Raw genomic sequence first — 15,474 nt, forward strand, 5'->3', positions numbered from 1 at the left:
GACATAAAGGGCAGAGCTGTTATCTCACAGTGGGGATCAAAATAGGCATCATAATGCATGGTAACCACCTGGAAGTGTTCATTTTCTTTTTGAGGCAGTTATGTCCGTCTAAGCAGACCTGTACAAAAGAAGAAAGGGCAGTGCTGCATGTACAGAGAGCATGACCTTGTACTGCTATAAACTGCCAAGGTTATGACTGGACTGAAATGAGTGAGAACGAGTTTGGAGTGATGTTCTGTTCTGTTTTGTGCAGTTTGTCAGAGTTCAGTGATGAGAACATGATGGACCCCTACAACCTGGCCATCTGCTTTGGCCCGACACTGATACCCATCCCTGAGGACAAGGACCAAGTCCAGTACCAGAATCTTGTCAATGAGCTTGTCAAGGGCCTCATTGTGCACCAGGAGCAAATCTTTCCCAATGACGGTGGGCTCGTCTATGAAAAGTACATCAGCGCTGAGGCGCCAGAAGACACGTGAGTTGGTGTGCTGCCAACTCTCCCGATTAGTCCGGGAGACTCCCTGATTTGAGGCACAGCCACAAATCTCGGAAAAACAGCCCTAACCGCACCGCGAGAAGATTGTAATGATAACAAAGGATAACAGTGCTAAAATTTTCAGTAGAGCTGTGCGAATAGCAAAATTTTGGGTGCAAAGCGAATCCGAATATTGAAGTGTGAGTGCGAATCGAATATTTTTTTAATATTTCTCGAATAATTCTAGAATATTTTTCGAATACTTCGAAGCAAAATTGCAGAAAAAGAAGTTATAGAGGATTCTTAAGCATATTCTTATGAGATAGCAACATGAAAGTGTTTCTTTTCGCTAGGTTGATGAAGCACTGGCGGGGTGGTGTTTCATAGTTCTCTTATCAAGAATGAGGCAATGTAGAGGCCGAATTCTATTTATGTACATGATTTGGTGCAACCAAAGTGTTGCCGACAACACTTTACACGTGATAGGCAAAGATGCCATTTCCTCAGCCTCTCCTCCTCTTTCAACTTCTGTGGAAGCCCAACTGATGTGGAGGACAAGGGTGTGCTCCCTTCAAGTCCGGAGTTCCAAATCTGTCTCGTAGACGTCGATATATAAGAACATCTGAAATTTTGGAAGCTAAAAAGCTTCGGCATCCGATTTTTCGGAATTCCTGCCCACATTTCGGGCCCAAAACAGCATTAATTGAGCTCCCAACTCTGCCACATCTTTCATCTCTATGTTGCAACCAGCGTTTTCTTGACCTAATACACTTGAGACCGTAGCGGAGCTTGAAAGGCAGCTTTGCCGCAATACGGGGGTGTGATGAGGTGAAGGATATTGAAAAATCTAGGGACCACTTATAATCGGACGTTCACCGTCTCTTGGCTATGTTCATCCTTAAAGGGACACTAAAGAGGAACAATGAATTGGTTTAGATTGATAAAGTGTGCTCGGAGAACTCTCGTGTAGTTTATTTCACCACCATAGGTTTATTATTAGAGGAGAAAACCCAAGTCCAAAGTTTCATTTTTAAATTTCGTGCCGAACTTTGTAATTCGTGACGTAAAAGATTTCAAAGAGCATTTAACGTATTTTGGCACCACTGGCTCGATGAAATTTCCACAAACTCGTTATGTCAAGTCTCTGGCCCCCTCAGAGGACAATGTACTTCGATTTAACCGATTAGGAACTACGTAGGCCCAAGCAGGCGCCGTCAAAAATATGTGACGTCACGGCAAATGGTGCAGGAATTCCAAGGTGGCGTTGCCACCTGTATTTTCTTTTTGCTCGTTTTCTCACCTATTAAGCGTCTTCTCGCAGCAAAAGTGGTGTTTTTGGTATTGTGGAAGACTACTTTACTAATGCGAGAAAAATCGTGTTGCTCTTTAGTGTCCCTTTAACGGAGCGTGAAAGGCAGCTTTGCCGCAATAGGGGAGTGTGATGAGGTGAAGCATATTGAAAATCTGAAGGGGTCACTTTCAATTGGACATTGACTGTATTTGTTTTTGGGAAGTTCCAATAGTTTGAATAGTAAAATTCTAGTGCGAATCGAATCGAATAGCAAACAATATTCAAAAAATATTAGAAATTTCGAATATTCGTGCACCCCTGATTTTTGGTTTAATAAATATGCATTGTGATTTTTAGATCTTCAGTATTCTCCTTACACGGAACCTGAAGGGACCAGGAAAATGTGTTCTGTTTAGCAGGAGTTCTGTTTACTGAGAGAGGAGCAGGGCTGCAGAATCCAAGTATGAAACCGATCGTATTAGGGGCAATTGTTACGTTTAAGCAGCAGTTCCGTTTACCGAGAGTCTACTGTAGTCTTAGTGTAATTTTATTTGTATATGGCAAGGCCAGTTAATTAGTACGATTGTAGTATTTCTTTAACTTGCGGGACGCTGGTACAGGCCTGTGAACTGGTTGGTGGATGAAAGGTTGCAATGGGGACTCCTTGGTGAATCATTTTAACCCTTTGAGGGTCGTACATGTACGCCATCTGCTAACAGCCACAAGACGGTCAAAGATGTACATATACGTCGCCTGTATGTTTAAAACGCGCCTTTTTCGGTCATTTCTTTTGCTTGGCATGTGCTGCCACGCTGCGGGAATACGTGGAATTTTTTCCTTGTGCCGATGTCTCTCCGTTTTTTCTTACGCTTTACTACAGTGGTGCGCCGGCTAGTTTCGGTTTCGTTCGCCGGTTCCCGCTTGTTGTGCCCGCAAAACTGATGGCTTTTCAGTTTAGAATCTTTCAAAAGGCGACCGATTTGTTACTCCCTCGTTTATTGCTCCCCGCTATGTGAATGTGATTACACCTGTTCCCACGCAGGCGCTGACTGACGCAAATGATGCCGCTGTGGTTGCATTTTCTCTTTTGGGGACTCACAAAAACCGCTTCCGTCTCGTTGGCAATAAGACGAAGGATTATTATAGGTTTTGGACTTGTTTTCGCTTTCCAGATGCACGCACAACTACACAGTTTTCTTCAGTGCGCTGAAAACAAAACATGGTCTTTCATTTTTGTGCCTACAGGGATGAGCTGCCTGTGGAACCAGTGGTCGAGCCTGCAGGAGCCTCCCAGAGCTCTGATGAAGGTAGGAACTCCTCCTCTTTGCACACACGATCAATTTTTCAAACAGGGGTGATTCTTTGGATATAGCCATGGGAAGAATTCTGATTGTAACTTGTTTGGATTCTCGGCACAGCTAAATTCTTATTCCAAAAATTTTGCCCCGCTTAAGGGGGGACGCGCCCTTTGAAAATCGAAAAATCGCGAAAAATTCGGTTCTTGAAAAATCGTATATTTGGGCTGTACGTATTACAAACGACCTTTCCTGTAATTATGAACGCCTAAAACATCGTAAAAGTACGTCAAATCGGGTAATAACGAGCAGCGGCAGCTGCTGCGCCGGCCAAAGAAGCGCCGAAACAAGCCCAACTTCGAGCGAGCACCGTTCCCGCGCCGTTCAACCGATCGGCGCCATCTTGGTTTTGTTTTGTTCGTGAATTCCCGCGCATTTCTTTACCGCCCGCGGCGGTAGGGGTGGTGGCGCGGCCGAAGCATGATTCGCTTATGATTGGGGGGGCTCGCAGGGGTTTGAGTTTCCCGCGTCTCGACGCGCAGCTACCATTGGACTAAGCGCGCGCTCCTCGAGAGAGTGGGGGAACGCGCGGCTGCTATTGGCTGCCGCGCGCGATGACGCGATGGCCTTCTCCGCGGCTTGCTCCGTGCGTCGTCGGTTGCGACTAGTGCTAGCGCTTGCTTCGTTCTTTGCTGCCGTCGTCACCGTCGTGCAGCCAGCCTTTGTTATCGCAGCTTCGCATTTCGTTATCGCTCGCGGCACTTTCTGAACTCTACACCGTGTTTACGATATCGCATCCTGCCCGCCGACTAAGAAGTGTCATGTGCCTGCGATCGTTGTGTTATCGGACATGCCGCTGGTCACGGTACACGCGTTCGGTGGATTGGTGCGCTGAATCGTTACATAAACTGTGTTACCGTGGTCAAGCGCACCTCCAACAACGATTATGACGGCCCTTTTCGCAGCGAAGCAACCTCTGTATCGGTAAAGACGATTGCATCGACGGTGTCAGCCCTCGTATCTCCAGTGTGCGCCAGCGGCACGTGTATGCATAGTTGAAATGAGCTTGGCGTCTCGAATCAACCTCGGCGATCGCAACCCCGACTCGTATGAAAAATAGAAAAAAGCCAGTAAAGGTGGCAAAGAACAGAAATCAATAAAAACGCATTTTCTTTAATCTACAGGGTCATTTCAGACCAAGGTATGTGATCGAAACTTTCGAAGCCCAATATCTCGAAATGACTTTTTTGGCTGGTGATACTGCTTAGTCGAGACATATCTCTGGAACCATTCATCCGATTTCCGACAGGTTTTTTTTATTATGCACCTGAATAAATTGCCCAAACAAAGACAAAGCCGCTTTTTAAATTTATTGTGTCTGTAATTTGTGATAATTAATTAAAATTTCATTGATAAAAGCCAAATGGCAAACACTAAATCCGGTGCCCTGCTAAAAATTTTCAGCAAGGAAATTTTAAAAATGAGCTTTGTCTTAGTGTAGAGCACCCATCCAGGAATCATCATAGTGAATTTCACAGTGCTAGCACATTTACCAAATTCACCAGAGCCTGACTAAGAAACCCATGTGGACTATCCTGATAAATGGCTGTAACTTGGGAACCAGTGAGCATAAATGCATGAAATTTTGGGGTTATTCAAATGGCTTTGCTATTAGCCTACCCTGAAAATTTCAATAGGATATCTCAACAAACAAAAAAGTTGCCCTTCCAAGGTAGCCTCCCCCCTTAATAATCACACCCACTAGTCTAAGTAGATTTTTTTTTTTGAAGGGCCACATGGCAAATTTTAGTTATACAAAGTTATACATTTTAAGTTACATTCTACTGCAAGAATATTTCAAGTTGGTCCATTACAAGCAAAGATAAAAGATATTTTGAAGTGGCACGAAACCATGATGAGGAGGCCAGCTTCACCACCTTGCCACTTGCCCCGTCTAGCCTTCCCAAGCCAAACTCCTTCCCTGCATTCTCCTGTATCGGAGCCAGATCTCCTGTGTCGCAAGCACTTCTGCATTGCAGTTATCATACTAAATGTTTTGATGTCGCATTTGAGTCCGTGAGCACTGTACATCTGTACAGCAATGCACAGGTCAAGATTCATATATATATGCTCATACATGCACGCATGCACATATACAGCCTGGAAACCTAGATATAACGAAATGGACAAAATTCCCGAAAAAACTAGAGCTGTGCGAATAGCAAAATTTTTGGTGCGAAGCGAATTCGAATATTGAAGTGTCAGTGCGAATCGAATCGAATATTTTTCAAATATTTCTCGAATATTTTTCGAATACTTCGAAGCGAAATTGCAGAAAAAAAAGTTAGAGAGGATTCCTAAGCATATTCTTATGAGATAGCAACATGAAAGTGCTTCTTTTCGCTAGGTTGATGAAGCACCGGTGGGGTGGTGTTTCATAGTTGTCTTATCAAGAATGAGGCAATGTAGAGGCTGAATTCTATTTATGTACATGATTTGGTGCAACCAAAGTGTTGCCGACAACACTTTACACGTGATAGGCAAAGATGCCATTTCCTCAGCCTCTCCTCCTCTTTCAACTTCTGTGGAAGCCCAACTGATGTGGCGGACAAGGGTCTGCCTTCAAGTCAGGAGTTCCAAATCTGTCTTGTAGACGTCGATATGTAAGAACATCTGAAATTTTGGAAGCTAAAAAGCTTCGGCGTCCGATTTTTCGGAATTCCTGCCCAAATTTCGGGCCCAAAACAGCATTAATTGAGCCCCCAACTCTGCCAGATCTTTCATCTCCATGTTGGAACCAGCGTTTTCTCGAGTTAATACATTTGCGACCGTAGCGGCGCTTGAAAGGCAGCTTTGCCGCAATACCGGGCTGTGATGAGGTGAAGCATATCGAAAATCTAGCGACCACTTCCAATCGGACGTTTTCTCTTGGCAAAGTTCGACCGCAACGGAGCTTAAAGGCAGCTTTGCCGCAATACCGGGGTGTGATGAGGTGAAGCATATTGAAGATCTAGGGACCACTTCCAATCGGACGTTGACTATGTCTTGACTATGTTCGACCGTAACGGAGCTTGAAAGGCAGCTTTGCCGCAATACGAGAGTGTAATGAGGTGAAGCATATTGAAAATCTGAAGGGGCACTTTCAGTTGGATGTTGACTGTATTTGTTTTTGGGAAGTTTGAATAGTTCGAATAATTAAATTCCAGTGCGAATCGAATCGAATAGCAAACACTGTTCAAAAAATATTCGAAATTTCGAATATTCGCACACCCCTAGAAAAAACTTGTTAGAGACAGGTTTTTCTTGAGTGCAATTTCAGCATGAAAATTCGGAAAAGAAACGCACACATTAAACAAAAAGGGAGCTGAAGGCAGAGCTCACCCAAAACATTTATTTAGCGGCAAAAAAATGCGTTATTTTGCTCTATTGCTTGTTTGTGAGGGATGGCAATACTGTCGAACCCGTTTATAACGAGCTCGAAAGTGTTGCGAGAAGTGGTCGTTATATCAGTAGTTCGTTGTACTATATGAACTCGCCCTTAAAAACGTGCACTTAGCGACCAAAAAAACGTGCACTTAGCGACCAAACCTTTTTTTTTTTTCTGCGCATTTTTATTAAACAGTGCTAACAACCCCTCCGGTGACAAGTTAAGCGTTTTCGTGTCGTGAAGCAACACCTGCTGCATGCGCACGGGTGAATTAAACTACCTCTGCAATGAATTGTCAGCGTTTCATTGAAGCGTGGTACTGCACTTGGAGCCGATCATCCCTGGCTAGTTTCGTGCAGCGCGTCTCCTACTCTGCTCACGCCGTCACAGCCGGGCCGCTTGCTGTGTACTGCACGCACGCGTTTGTGCGTTCTTTGTGCCTGCTTCACTCTGGACCGTGCATGGGTGTGCGAGAAGCCTGTTCATTCAGTGCGGCGAAGGCAAGCATCTTGCAAGGAGCGCGTGCTCTACGTCTCCACATGGTCCTGCATGACAAGGCGCGGTGCGCTTGGGTTCTCTCCTAATAAAACATGCTGTCCAAGCTGTCTTGCTGTCAGTGTAATAAAACATGCTCGCTGTCAGTGCATCGACGTTTCTAGGTGCCCGCGCCGCTTTACAACAGCGTGCTACTTTCGTTTCTACAAAGCGATGCGCACTAAAGCAATCTCGCACGACACGGCGGCAGCGAACTTGGGAACGGCAGCATGACGCCCTTGTACCACCATCAATCTGCACAGCTTACGCCACACGCTCACCGAGCAGGTGACTTCAGGTGACTTCAGGTGACTATGATACGGTTGTCGGCAATAAGTCATGACGGCACTGCCGGCCACCACCTCGCCACAATCGCGCGGAAGCCGTAATCATTGATTGATCGGTCTCTGCCGTTACTGAAAAGACTGAATACCCTTTGCAGCAGACTGGTGAAGTTGAAGGGCACCATGAACCTGTTTGTGCTACGAAAAGTTATCCCGGTTATCGCTTCTTGCATTTATGACTTCTTGCTTTCCAAGGCATTGTTTGATTCATCGTAGGTGGCCGTAGCGTCAAAAAAAGTTTCTGTGTGAAAGTTGGCTGCAAGGCTTGATGCTGCCTCCCATTTCTTTTTTTTTTTTTTTTTCTCGCTGCCATTCTGCCACTGAAGAAATGTCTGAAAAGTGAGCGACCTCGCTCACAGCCTCTGAAATCTGCATGCAGTGCTCGTCGATGTAGGATATCTTAGTTGAGTAAACTGGAGTGGGGCATGCGCGAGTGCACGCCTCTCTCATGCTTAGAAGGCCTGTTCTAACTTTTTTTTTTGCTTCAAATGCGCCATATTTTTACCTTGACAGTGTCTGAAATGTTTGTTGTAAAAGTAGGAGGCTCTAAAAAATGTTCACTATATGTGGACGCAGTTTCAATGGGTAGCATAGGAATATCGTAAGTGCACCGAAATATAGTCGTTACATAATGTGTAGATCGTTATAGCAGTGAACATTTGTAGAACATCAGTACAATGCTGCTCCATCATTGTCTAGCTGTGGCCTCCGAGATTGGTTCCGTCAACACGACGGTGCGTTGCCGGAGCTAATCACAGAGGCCACGGTCTAGCGAATCCTCAGCACGGCGCAAGACGGCAAAACGCATGACGAGTCAACCTCCGAAGATCCGTCGTCGTCACCATGGTCTCAGGCAGTTTCCACCAGCGCCTAATCTGACATCTCCTCTGTAGTGACGACACAGTTGTCTGCATAAAAACAAAAAATCGCGAAGCTGCACGTCGTTAGGGGTTGCTCCATGCGTGCGCGGTGAAACGACGCATGCGCGCACGGTGTCGAAAACGAACGACACGAATGCCACAGAATATTTGGAAAAGCGCTCTCCATATGCGGCGCGAACTCAAAGAACTCAAAGCGTAATGACACGAAGCAAGGATTTGTTTTTTGTTTTTGTTTTTTTGTTTTTACTGGCATCACCTAGTGTCATGTTTACAAAGTGCAGTTCAGAGACTTCTGCAACCAGGTTGGGCCAGGTTGCTGGCGGTGAAAATTTGTTATATCAAGGGTGCGCCCACCGTCATTTTGTTACATAGTGGTCACAAATACATGTGCTTCTATGGAGTAATGGCGGGGAATAGAAAAACTTCGTAATATTCAGGAATTCGTTGTATGGTGGTTCGTTATAGGAAGGTTTAGCTGTACATGTGCACTTACAGACATGTATTATGAGCACTGTTGCCAAATTCATGTCTTGACTTGCATTTCAGATGCCCTGTCGAGTGAGCCTGACATCTCCCTGTTTGGAAGTGAGTGACACCTTTCTTTTCTCTGAGGAGTGTGACCGTGGATAGGACCTGTCCAAGGAGTCCGGCCAGCAATATGAACCATCGTGTGGCTTTCGCATCATGCAGGGTCAGACGTCCTAGAAGCAACAGCACAGTACGACTTTGTGGCACGGTCAGAGCGCGAGCTGTCTTTCCGGCGGGGCGACCGGCTGGTGCTCTACAGCCAGGTGTCAGCGGACTGGTGGCGGGGCCACTTTGATGGAAAGGATGGTCTTGTGCCCGACAAGTACATCTTGCTCAGCATCAGGTATGCTTTTGCAGCCTTGCAGTTGATCTGGTTCTGGAAGCTGCCCTGAAGCCATGGCAGCTCGATACTGTGTCGTTTGAGCAGTGCACAGTTTAAAGTGGCAGTGCAGCGAAACTGTCTACAACTTCTTGTACTGAATAGTGCATGCATTCGGCACATCACTTCTTTCTCAATGGAAGCGATGCTGCAAAGCATTGTGCGCAGTAAATTATCCAACATTCCCACCGCTGTGAGTCTGAAACTTCGTGGATACACCGCGACAGCTTGCATTTTCCAGCGGGGCCCCACGTTTAGTAATACCCAAAATCGGTGAGTGCAGCACAGTGCTTGCTGTTGACTGACATTTTTGCAGTGCTGCCTGGGCGGTGCATCATGCCCACAGTATCTCCAGACGTGCTGCTAGTAACTCTACTGACTACACCATCATCGTCATCAGCCTGACTGCTGGGCTCTCCCATGTTACTCCAATTAGCCCAGTCCTGTGCTTGCTGCAGCCACGTTAACCCCACTAATCTTTTTGCCTCCCCCTCGTGAGCTTGCCTCCTCTTGGAATCCACTCTAATATCGTTAAGAGCATCAACTCAGAACCGTGCCTCATCAACAATGGCTTAATCAACTAATAAAAGAATACTAGCTATTAACCTGTTACCACTGTGAGTGAGTATAGGCATAAACATGTTTGTGGGCAAATTCAGAATTCTGGCCATCGGTAATTTCACAATTGTGTATCCCTGGCCTTTGCATTTACGCAGAGGAATTTTGCCTGACAGTACGGTGCAGCCATAATGGTTTTGTTTGTTTGTCACTAATTAGTCTAATTGCAACGACTTCACATCATATATTGCTACAGATTTCTCAAAACAAATTTTTATTTACATTTCTATTATTGGATTCTGTAACTGGCTGTCTGTACCATAACAATTGTTTTTGTTTCGCCTGTCCTCTTAGCAAAGTGTTCTGCAGCAGTACCGTAAAAACCCGCGTATAGCCCGGGGTTTTTTTCTAGATTTTAGGGTGTGAAATTTCGGCCCCGTACTATATGCGGGTCCCAAGAATTTTCGGCCCAAATTCAGTTTCGGTTTCGGCATAGCGCGGTGCTATCATCATCATCAGCTGTCTGCGCGCTTCTGCGCTAGGTAGTGTTAGCGGCGTTAGTCTTAACTGGTCAGTTGGTCAGTGGCCTTTGCTTCAACTTGGTGCCCATAACGACGGCCTCGATTTTGCTCCTGTGATTTTACGCCATGTCAGGACCGCGCAGGCAGTACTCTGCTGCTTTTAAAAGAAAAGTTATCGCTGCTGCCGAAACCATCGGCAACTGTGCCGCGGAGCGGCAGTTCGGAGTCAACGAGCGGAGCATTCGCGGTTGGCGGAAGCAGAAGGAAGCCCTCTTTGCATGCAGCGGCCAGCGAAAAAGTTTCCGCGGACCAAAAAATGGAGCATTTCCTGACGTGGAACGAGAACTCACAGACTTTGTGCGGGAGCAGCGAGCTGCACATCTCGCTGTCAACATCGAGCTGCTACAAGCGAAGGCAAGGGAGATCGCTCGAGACAAAGGCATTCAGCCGGAGGATTTCAAAGCGAGCAAGCATTGGGTGTCTCGCTTCATGCGCCGCGCTGGGTTCTCCCTACGTCGGCGTACGTCGATCTCCCAGAAGCTACCAGAGAGCTCCGAAGAGCACCTCGTGTCTTTTCAAAGGTACATAATTACGTTGCGAAAGGCAGTCCCCTTTCAGCTGGGCCAGATCGGCAACGCGGATCAGACGCCGGTCTACCTGGATATGCCCTCGGCGCTGACGGTGCATCAAAAAGGCTCCAGGCAAGTTATCGTGCGGTCGACTGGAAACGAAAAAACGCGGGTGACTGTAATGTTATCCTGCACGGCTGACGGTCGCAAGCTGCCACCCTACGTGGTGTTCAAACGAAAGACGCTGCCGAAGGGGGAGAAGTTCCCGAAAAATGTCGTCGTCCGCTGCCAGGACAAGGGGTGGATGGACGAATCGTTAGTCCTTGACTGGATAAAGTCCGTGTGGTGTCGACGGCCCGGAGCACTGCTGGGGCTCCCTTCGATGCTTGTGCTTGACGCGTTTCGGTGTCACCTGGCCGACTCCGTAAAGCGACTGCTGCGCGACTCCCGCACCGAGCTCGTCGTCATCCCGGGAGGGATGACATCACAGCTGCAGCCGCTTGATGTGTGCCTTAATAAGCCATTTAAGGACCATGTCAAGCGCCTGTACGTGGAGTGGATGAGGTCCGGAGAACCAGAAGTGACCCCTGCCGGACGGCTGAAACGGGCCTCGCCAGCGATGCTCTGCTCGTGGATAGTCGAGGCTTGGGCCTGCATTCCAGAGGCGCTCGTTTGCCGCGCCTTCAAAAAGTGCTCCATCTCTAACGCGCTTGATGGCACTGAGGATGATGTGCTGTGGGAGAACATTTCCGACAAGGGAGCTTCGGAAGAGAGTGCGTCCGACGACGACGATGAATGAAATGTCAATAAATGCATTTTTTCCATTTTCCTCGGACTATATTCGGGTGAAAACTTTTTTTCTCACGTTTGCTATCCCCGAATTACACCCCGGACTATATGCGGGTCCGAGCTATATGCGGGTTTTTACGGTATATGCTGGTGTATGAGCATATATTCAATTAACGTGCCGCTTCACCATTACAGAGACCTTGAAATGGTTTTAACAATTTTGTACAAATGCATTGAGCTGGTAAAGCAAGTCCTAAGGATCATTTGCAGACCGATTTAAGCTCTCTGCAGCAAATGTGTAATTTATTACAAGGCAATGTAAACGTGCGATTCACTACAGGTCGCAGTAGCGAAGCCGAACGAGTTCTCAACTTCCCGCTTCCATTCTACGTAACATTGGTCCATTGTGTGTAGCACTGGTGACCAATCTGATTGGATCTGTTCAGTCTACTTTACTGAACCTCGGTGGACTGCGAGCGTCGTCTGCCTGTGTTACGACGTGCTCCGTGTTGACTTGAGCTGTGCGACAGTGTTTATCTTCAAATCGATTATGATGAATGTCTTTGCAAACACAGTTTTTGATACATACAGTGGTTGCCCACTGCTGTGTAGTATCTGCATGGGAATATGGCTAACCTGTCCTCTGTTGACGTTCCACTTTCCTGGTGCAGCCCAGTAAAGTAATTGCTCGAGCCATGCTGCTCCGAAAGTGTTGTTCTTTTTATACAGGCAGGCCGGCTGACACAGTGTCCCCAATATACGTTGGACTGCTGGGGGCCTCTGTGGTTAGTAGATTTTGTAATCGTTGGTTGCGACGGAGGTTCTTGGCTAGCCCGCTAGTCGGTGCCCCCAGAGTTCTTCAGTCGTGGGAGTTGCGAAGCTCCCCATAGGCTTCGTGTATTAGTGTGGAGACGCCATTGGCCAGAATTGTGGAGCTCTGCTGATTGTTGTGACATATATGCACGAAAAAACAAACTAATGTATAGTATTTTTATGTGTTGCATTGTGCAAGCCCGCCAGCATTGCTGCATTGATGAAGCGAGCAGTGTGTTTACATTTTCAGTTTACATTTTGCAGGTGATGCTGTGGCCATATAACTTTTCTAACTTTCTTGAATGTACGCACTTTTCCCAATTCTTGCCGCAGCAAGTCGCACAGTGACAGTGAAGACTGCAGTGATTGTGGCGATGTGGTGTGTTTCCTATCGTTGCTCCCAGGTGGCACGTCAATTTGCTGTTCTTCGAAAATTTGTCCTTGGGCACATCCAGATTTCAGTGCGGAGTTTCGCAACTGGTTCGGCTGAAGAATTTTGGGTGCACCCAGACTAGATTACCTTTGTCTTCTCTGCATTCTCTAATTGAGCTACGAGCGCAATGACAAGTAAACTGGTTGAACTAGTGACATGCTGCGCAAACACAAAAGAAAGAGATAGACTGGACACAGGTAGTAATGGTGGGCATATAGATTACCACTGCAGGAGTGGCGGCTGCTCAGCCCAGTGTGATAAGGTCAGTCATGGCAAAGTCTTGTGATAAGACGGAAAGAGAAATGACTGAAGCTTATTTTATCAGGCAGTATAATGACAAGTGCGTAAGCACGCCTTCAATTTTACTGTCTTCTATGGCCATGCACTATAACGTTTTTAGGTTTTTGCCTTGGTCTTATTCTCATTTTCTGTCATCCATTTCGATTGAAATCAATTCATATTAGCGGCGTTGTAGATTTTTTTTTTTTTCCGATGTTTTGTGCTGTTGTTAGAAATATTCTGTCTTTGGGCTTTTAGTATAGTCGACATGAGTTTCCCCTGCATTATTAAAAGGAAGGAAATGTTCCTCAGAGAACGATAGTTTGTGCACCTTGTTAGTAATGGAAGCCATTGCCATTTTGACGATTTCACCACCCCGAGCCAATCCGCTCGCAGCTACCGCTCCCGCAGTTTTTCTGCTCTCTCGTGAGCTTCTTTCTCTTTAATGTGTTTTTCATTGAAAAGATTCATCATTGTCAGCAATGTCATCTCACCGTTCGTCTTTTTGCTGATGGCTTCAAAATGTGGAAATTGCTGTAAGGGTCTAAGAAGCGCTGCATAATGTTGGTTATTAAAGTCAGCCTTGTTGCAATGCAGACACTACGTGGCCACTGTCAAGTAAGATAGTAAGTGTTCATTAAGTTATACATTTGCACACTTGCTTTCTTCCGTCATGGCACCGAGCAAAGGGGCTCCTACTAAACTGGCAAGCCTTTGAAGCTAATTTGGGTGCGGCCGTGGCAACTTGAGCCCTTGAGAGCAGTGAAAGGCGGGAATTCTCTCTCTTCTTTTTTTGGAGGCAATGTTATGGTTCGTGAAGGTTTATTCACATGGGGGAGAAAGCTGCCTCTTCACTGCAAGGAAAGTATGCCAAGTGGCCACTACAATGATCATGTCTATCTGATCTACCTGTGACGACAGATGGGGGGAGTGTTTGTTCAGGAGCTATCAAAGTGCCCAATCCCCAGGGGAGAAAGCCTTTGTCTGTGCAATATGAGGAGGCTTGCCGGAAATTACGACATTAATATCTCAGTCCGTTATCGAGGGGATAATGGGGATTATAGTCCCTCACGCTATTGCCCCTTATACAGTCCAAAAGGCCAGACGACAGTAAATTGAAGCATCACGTAGAATCTTATTCACAGGAACAGAATGCATGGCTGCGCTAAAAGACACAGACAAGGAAGAGACGTACACAGGACGGGCGCAAACTTCCAACTTTATTATGGAATGCTGTAATAAAGCCCTGTGTACATCTATTCCTTATTAGTGTTTATTACGTCCTGTGTGCATCTCTTCCTTGTCAGTGTTTTTTAGCGCAGCCATGCATTATGTTCCAGTATACACCAACTAGCCCAAACGAAAGCATTACTGCTTATTCACGGGTTTCAGGATTTGTATTTCAGAACTTGGCACTTTAATGTTCACCCGTTAATATAGCCATCTGAGTGAGTAAAAAACTGGGGATGCTTAGAACTTTCCAAGAACGTGAAGCCGAAAGCCTACTTGGACCTTTGGTTGATCCGCTGTTGAACTTTCTGCTGATGCGCTGAACTCGGTGATGACCAGCAACTACCAATAGAAGCACGTATATTGATCTCTCATTTCACAACCGTAAATGTGTAAGAGCGATACAGTATGCTTCATGCTGCTTGACAGAGCATAAGGGAACGCTTGTGTACGTGGATGCCAAGCGCCCGCTTAAGAGTTGCTGGGAATGGTCTGTGCACTTGTGCTGTGAATCAAGTAGACAATGATATGTCGTTGGTAGTGGCTGTGGAAGATGTGTGTTGTTGTGATTGAAGTGGTACTCAGAGTGTTGCATCTCACAGAGTGTGAATAAAACATGCAAGTAAACAGTACGGTTGGTGTGCTCCGAGTTCATTGAAACTTAAAAAAGAGACAGTGGTGGTTAACCTCTGATCATAGTACAGCACCCGTTCCACACAACTCTGGCAGAAGGTGAACAATACTTGAGTTAACAAACACCAATATAACAGTTCATAGATTTCAGCAGAATATATGATGTCAATGGGAAGTTCTTCAGAAGCCGAACAGAAAGTTTAACCATATTTCAATATAAAGTCTGACGCAAACACCGCCGCAAAGTTCGACAGGACATCGGCACTAAGTTGAACATAAACTTCAGTATCGTATCAGCAGAGCAGTCATCATAAAGTTCGACAGCAGATCAACAGAAGGTCCAAGTATGCTTTCGCATTCACATTTTTAGCAAGTGCTAAGCATCCCTCGAATCGATTTCCGAGTGCCTCATCAGGTGTCGTGCACCAATGATTGGTATGCAGGTGGTGCTTCCTTATGCAGGACTACGAAGAGTGCACTGATGTACCTTAATCC

General features: G+C 46.2%; 1 protein-coding gene across 2 annotated transcripts in view; it reads left to right on the forward strand.

Moving 5' to 3' along the window:
- Positions 1–15,474, forward strand: part of LOC119406856 (SLIT-ROBO Rho GTPase-activating protein 1) — a 45,121-nt gene that overhangs the window by 28,521 nt on the left and 1,126 nt on the right. Inside the window, exons 11-15 of one of the 2 annotated variants that reach the window (XM_037673607.2) lie at positions 254–475; positions 3,012–3,073; positions 8,794–8,832; positions 8,938–9,118; positions 12,321–12,376. In XM_037673607.2, coding sequence (XP_037529535.1) covers positions 254–475; positions 3,012–3,073; positions 8,794–8,832; positions 8,938–9,118; positions 12,321–12,333 — 517 coding nt within the window. In that variant the 3' untranslated portion in view covers positions 12,334–12,376. The remainder of the gene's footprint in view (positions 1–253; positions 476–3,011; positions 3,074–8,793; positions 8,833–8,937; positions 9,119–12,320; positions 12,377–15,474) is intronic. The other variant, XM_037673606.2, reaches the window with a different exon arrangement.

Source organism: Rhipicephalus sanguineus, chromosome 10, assembly GCF_013339695.2.
Source record: "Rhipicephalus sanguineus isolate Rsan-2018 chromosome 10, BIME_Rsan_1.4, whole genome shotgun sequence".
Classification (NCBI taxonomy): domain Eukaryota; kingdom Metazoa; phylum Arthropoda; class Arachnida; order Ixodida; family Ixodidae; genus Rhipicephalus; species Rhipicephalus sanguineus.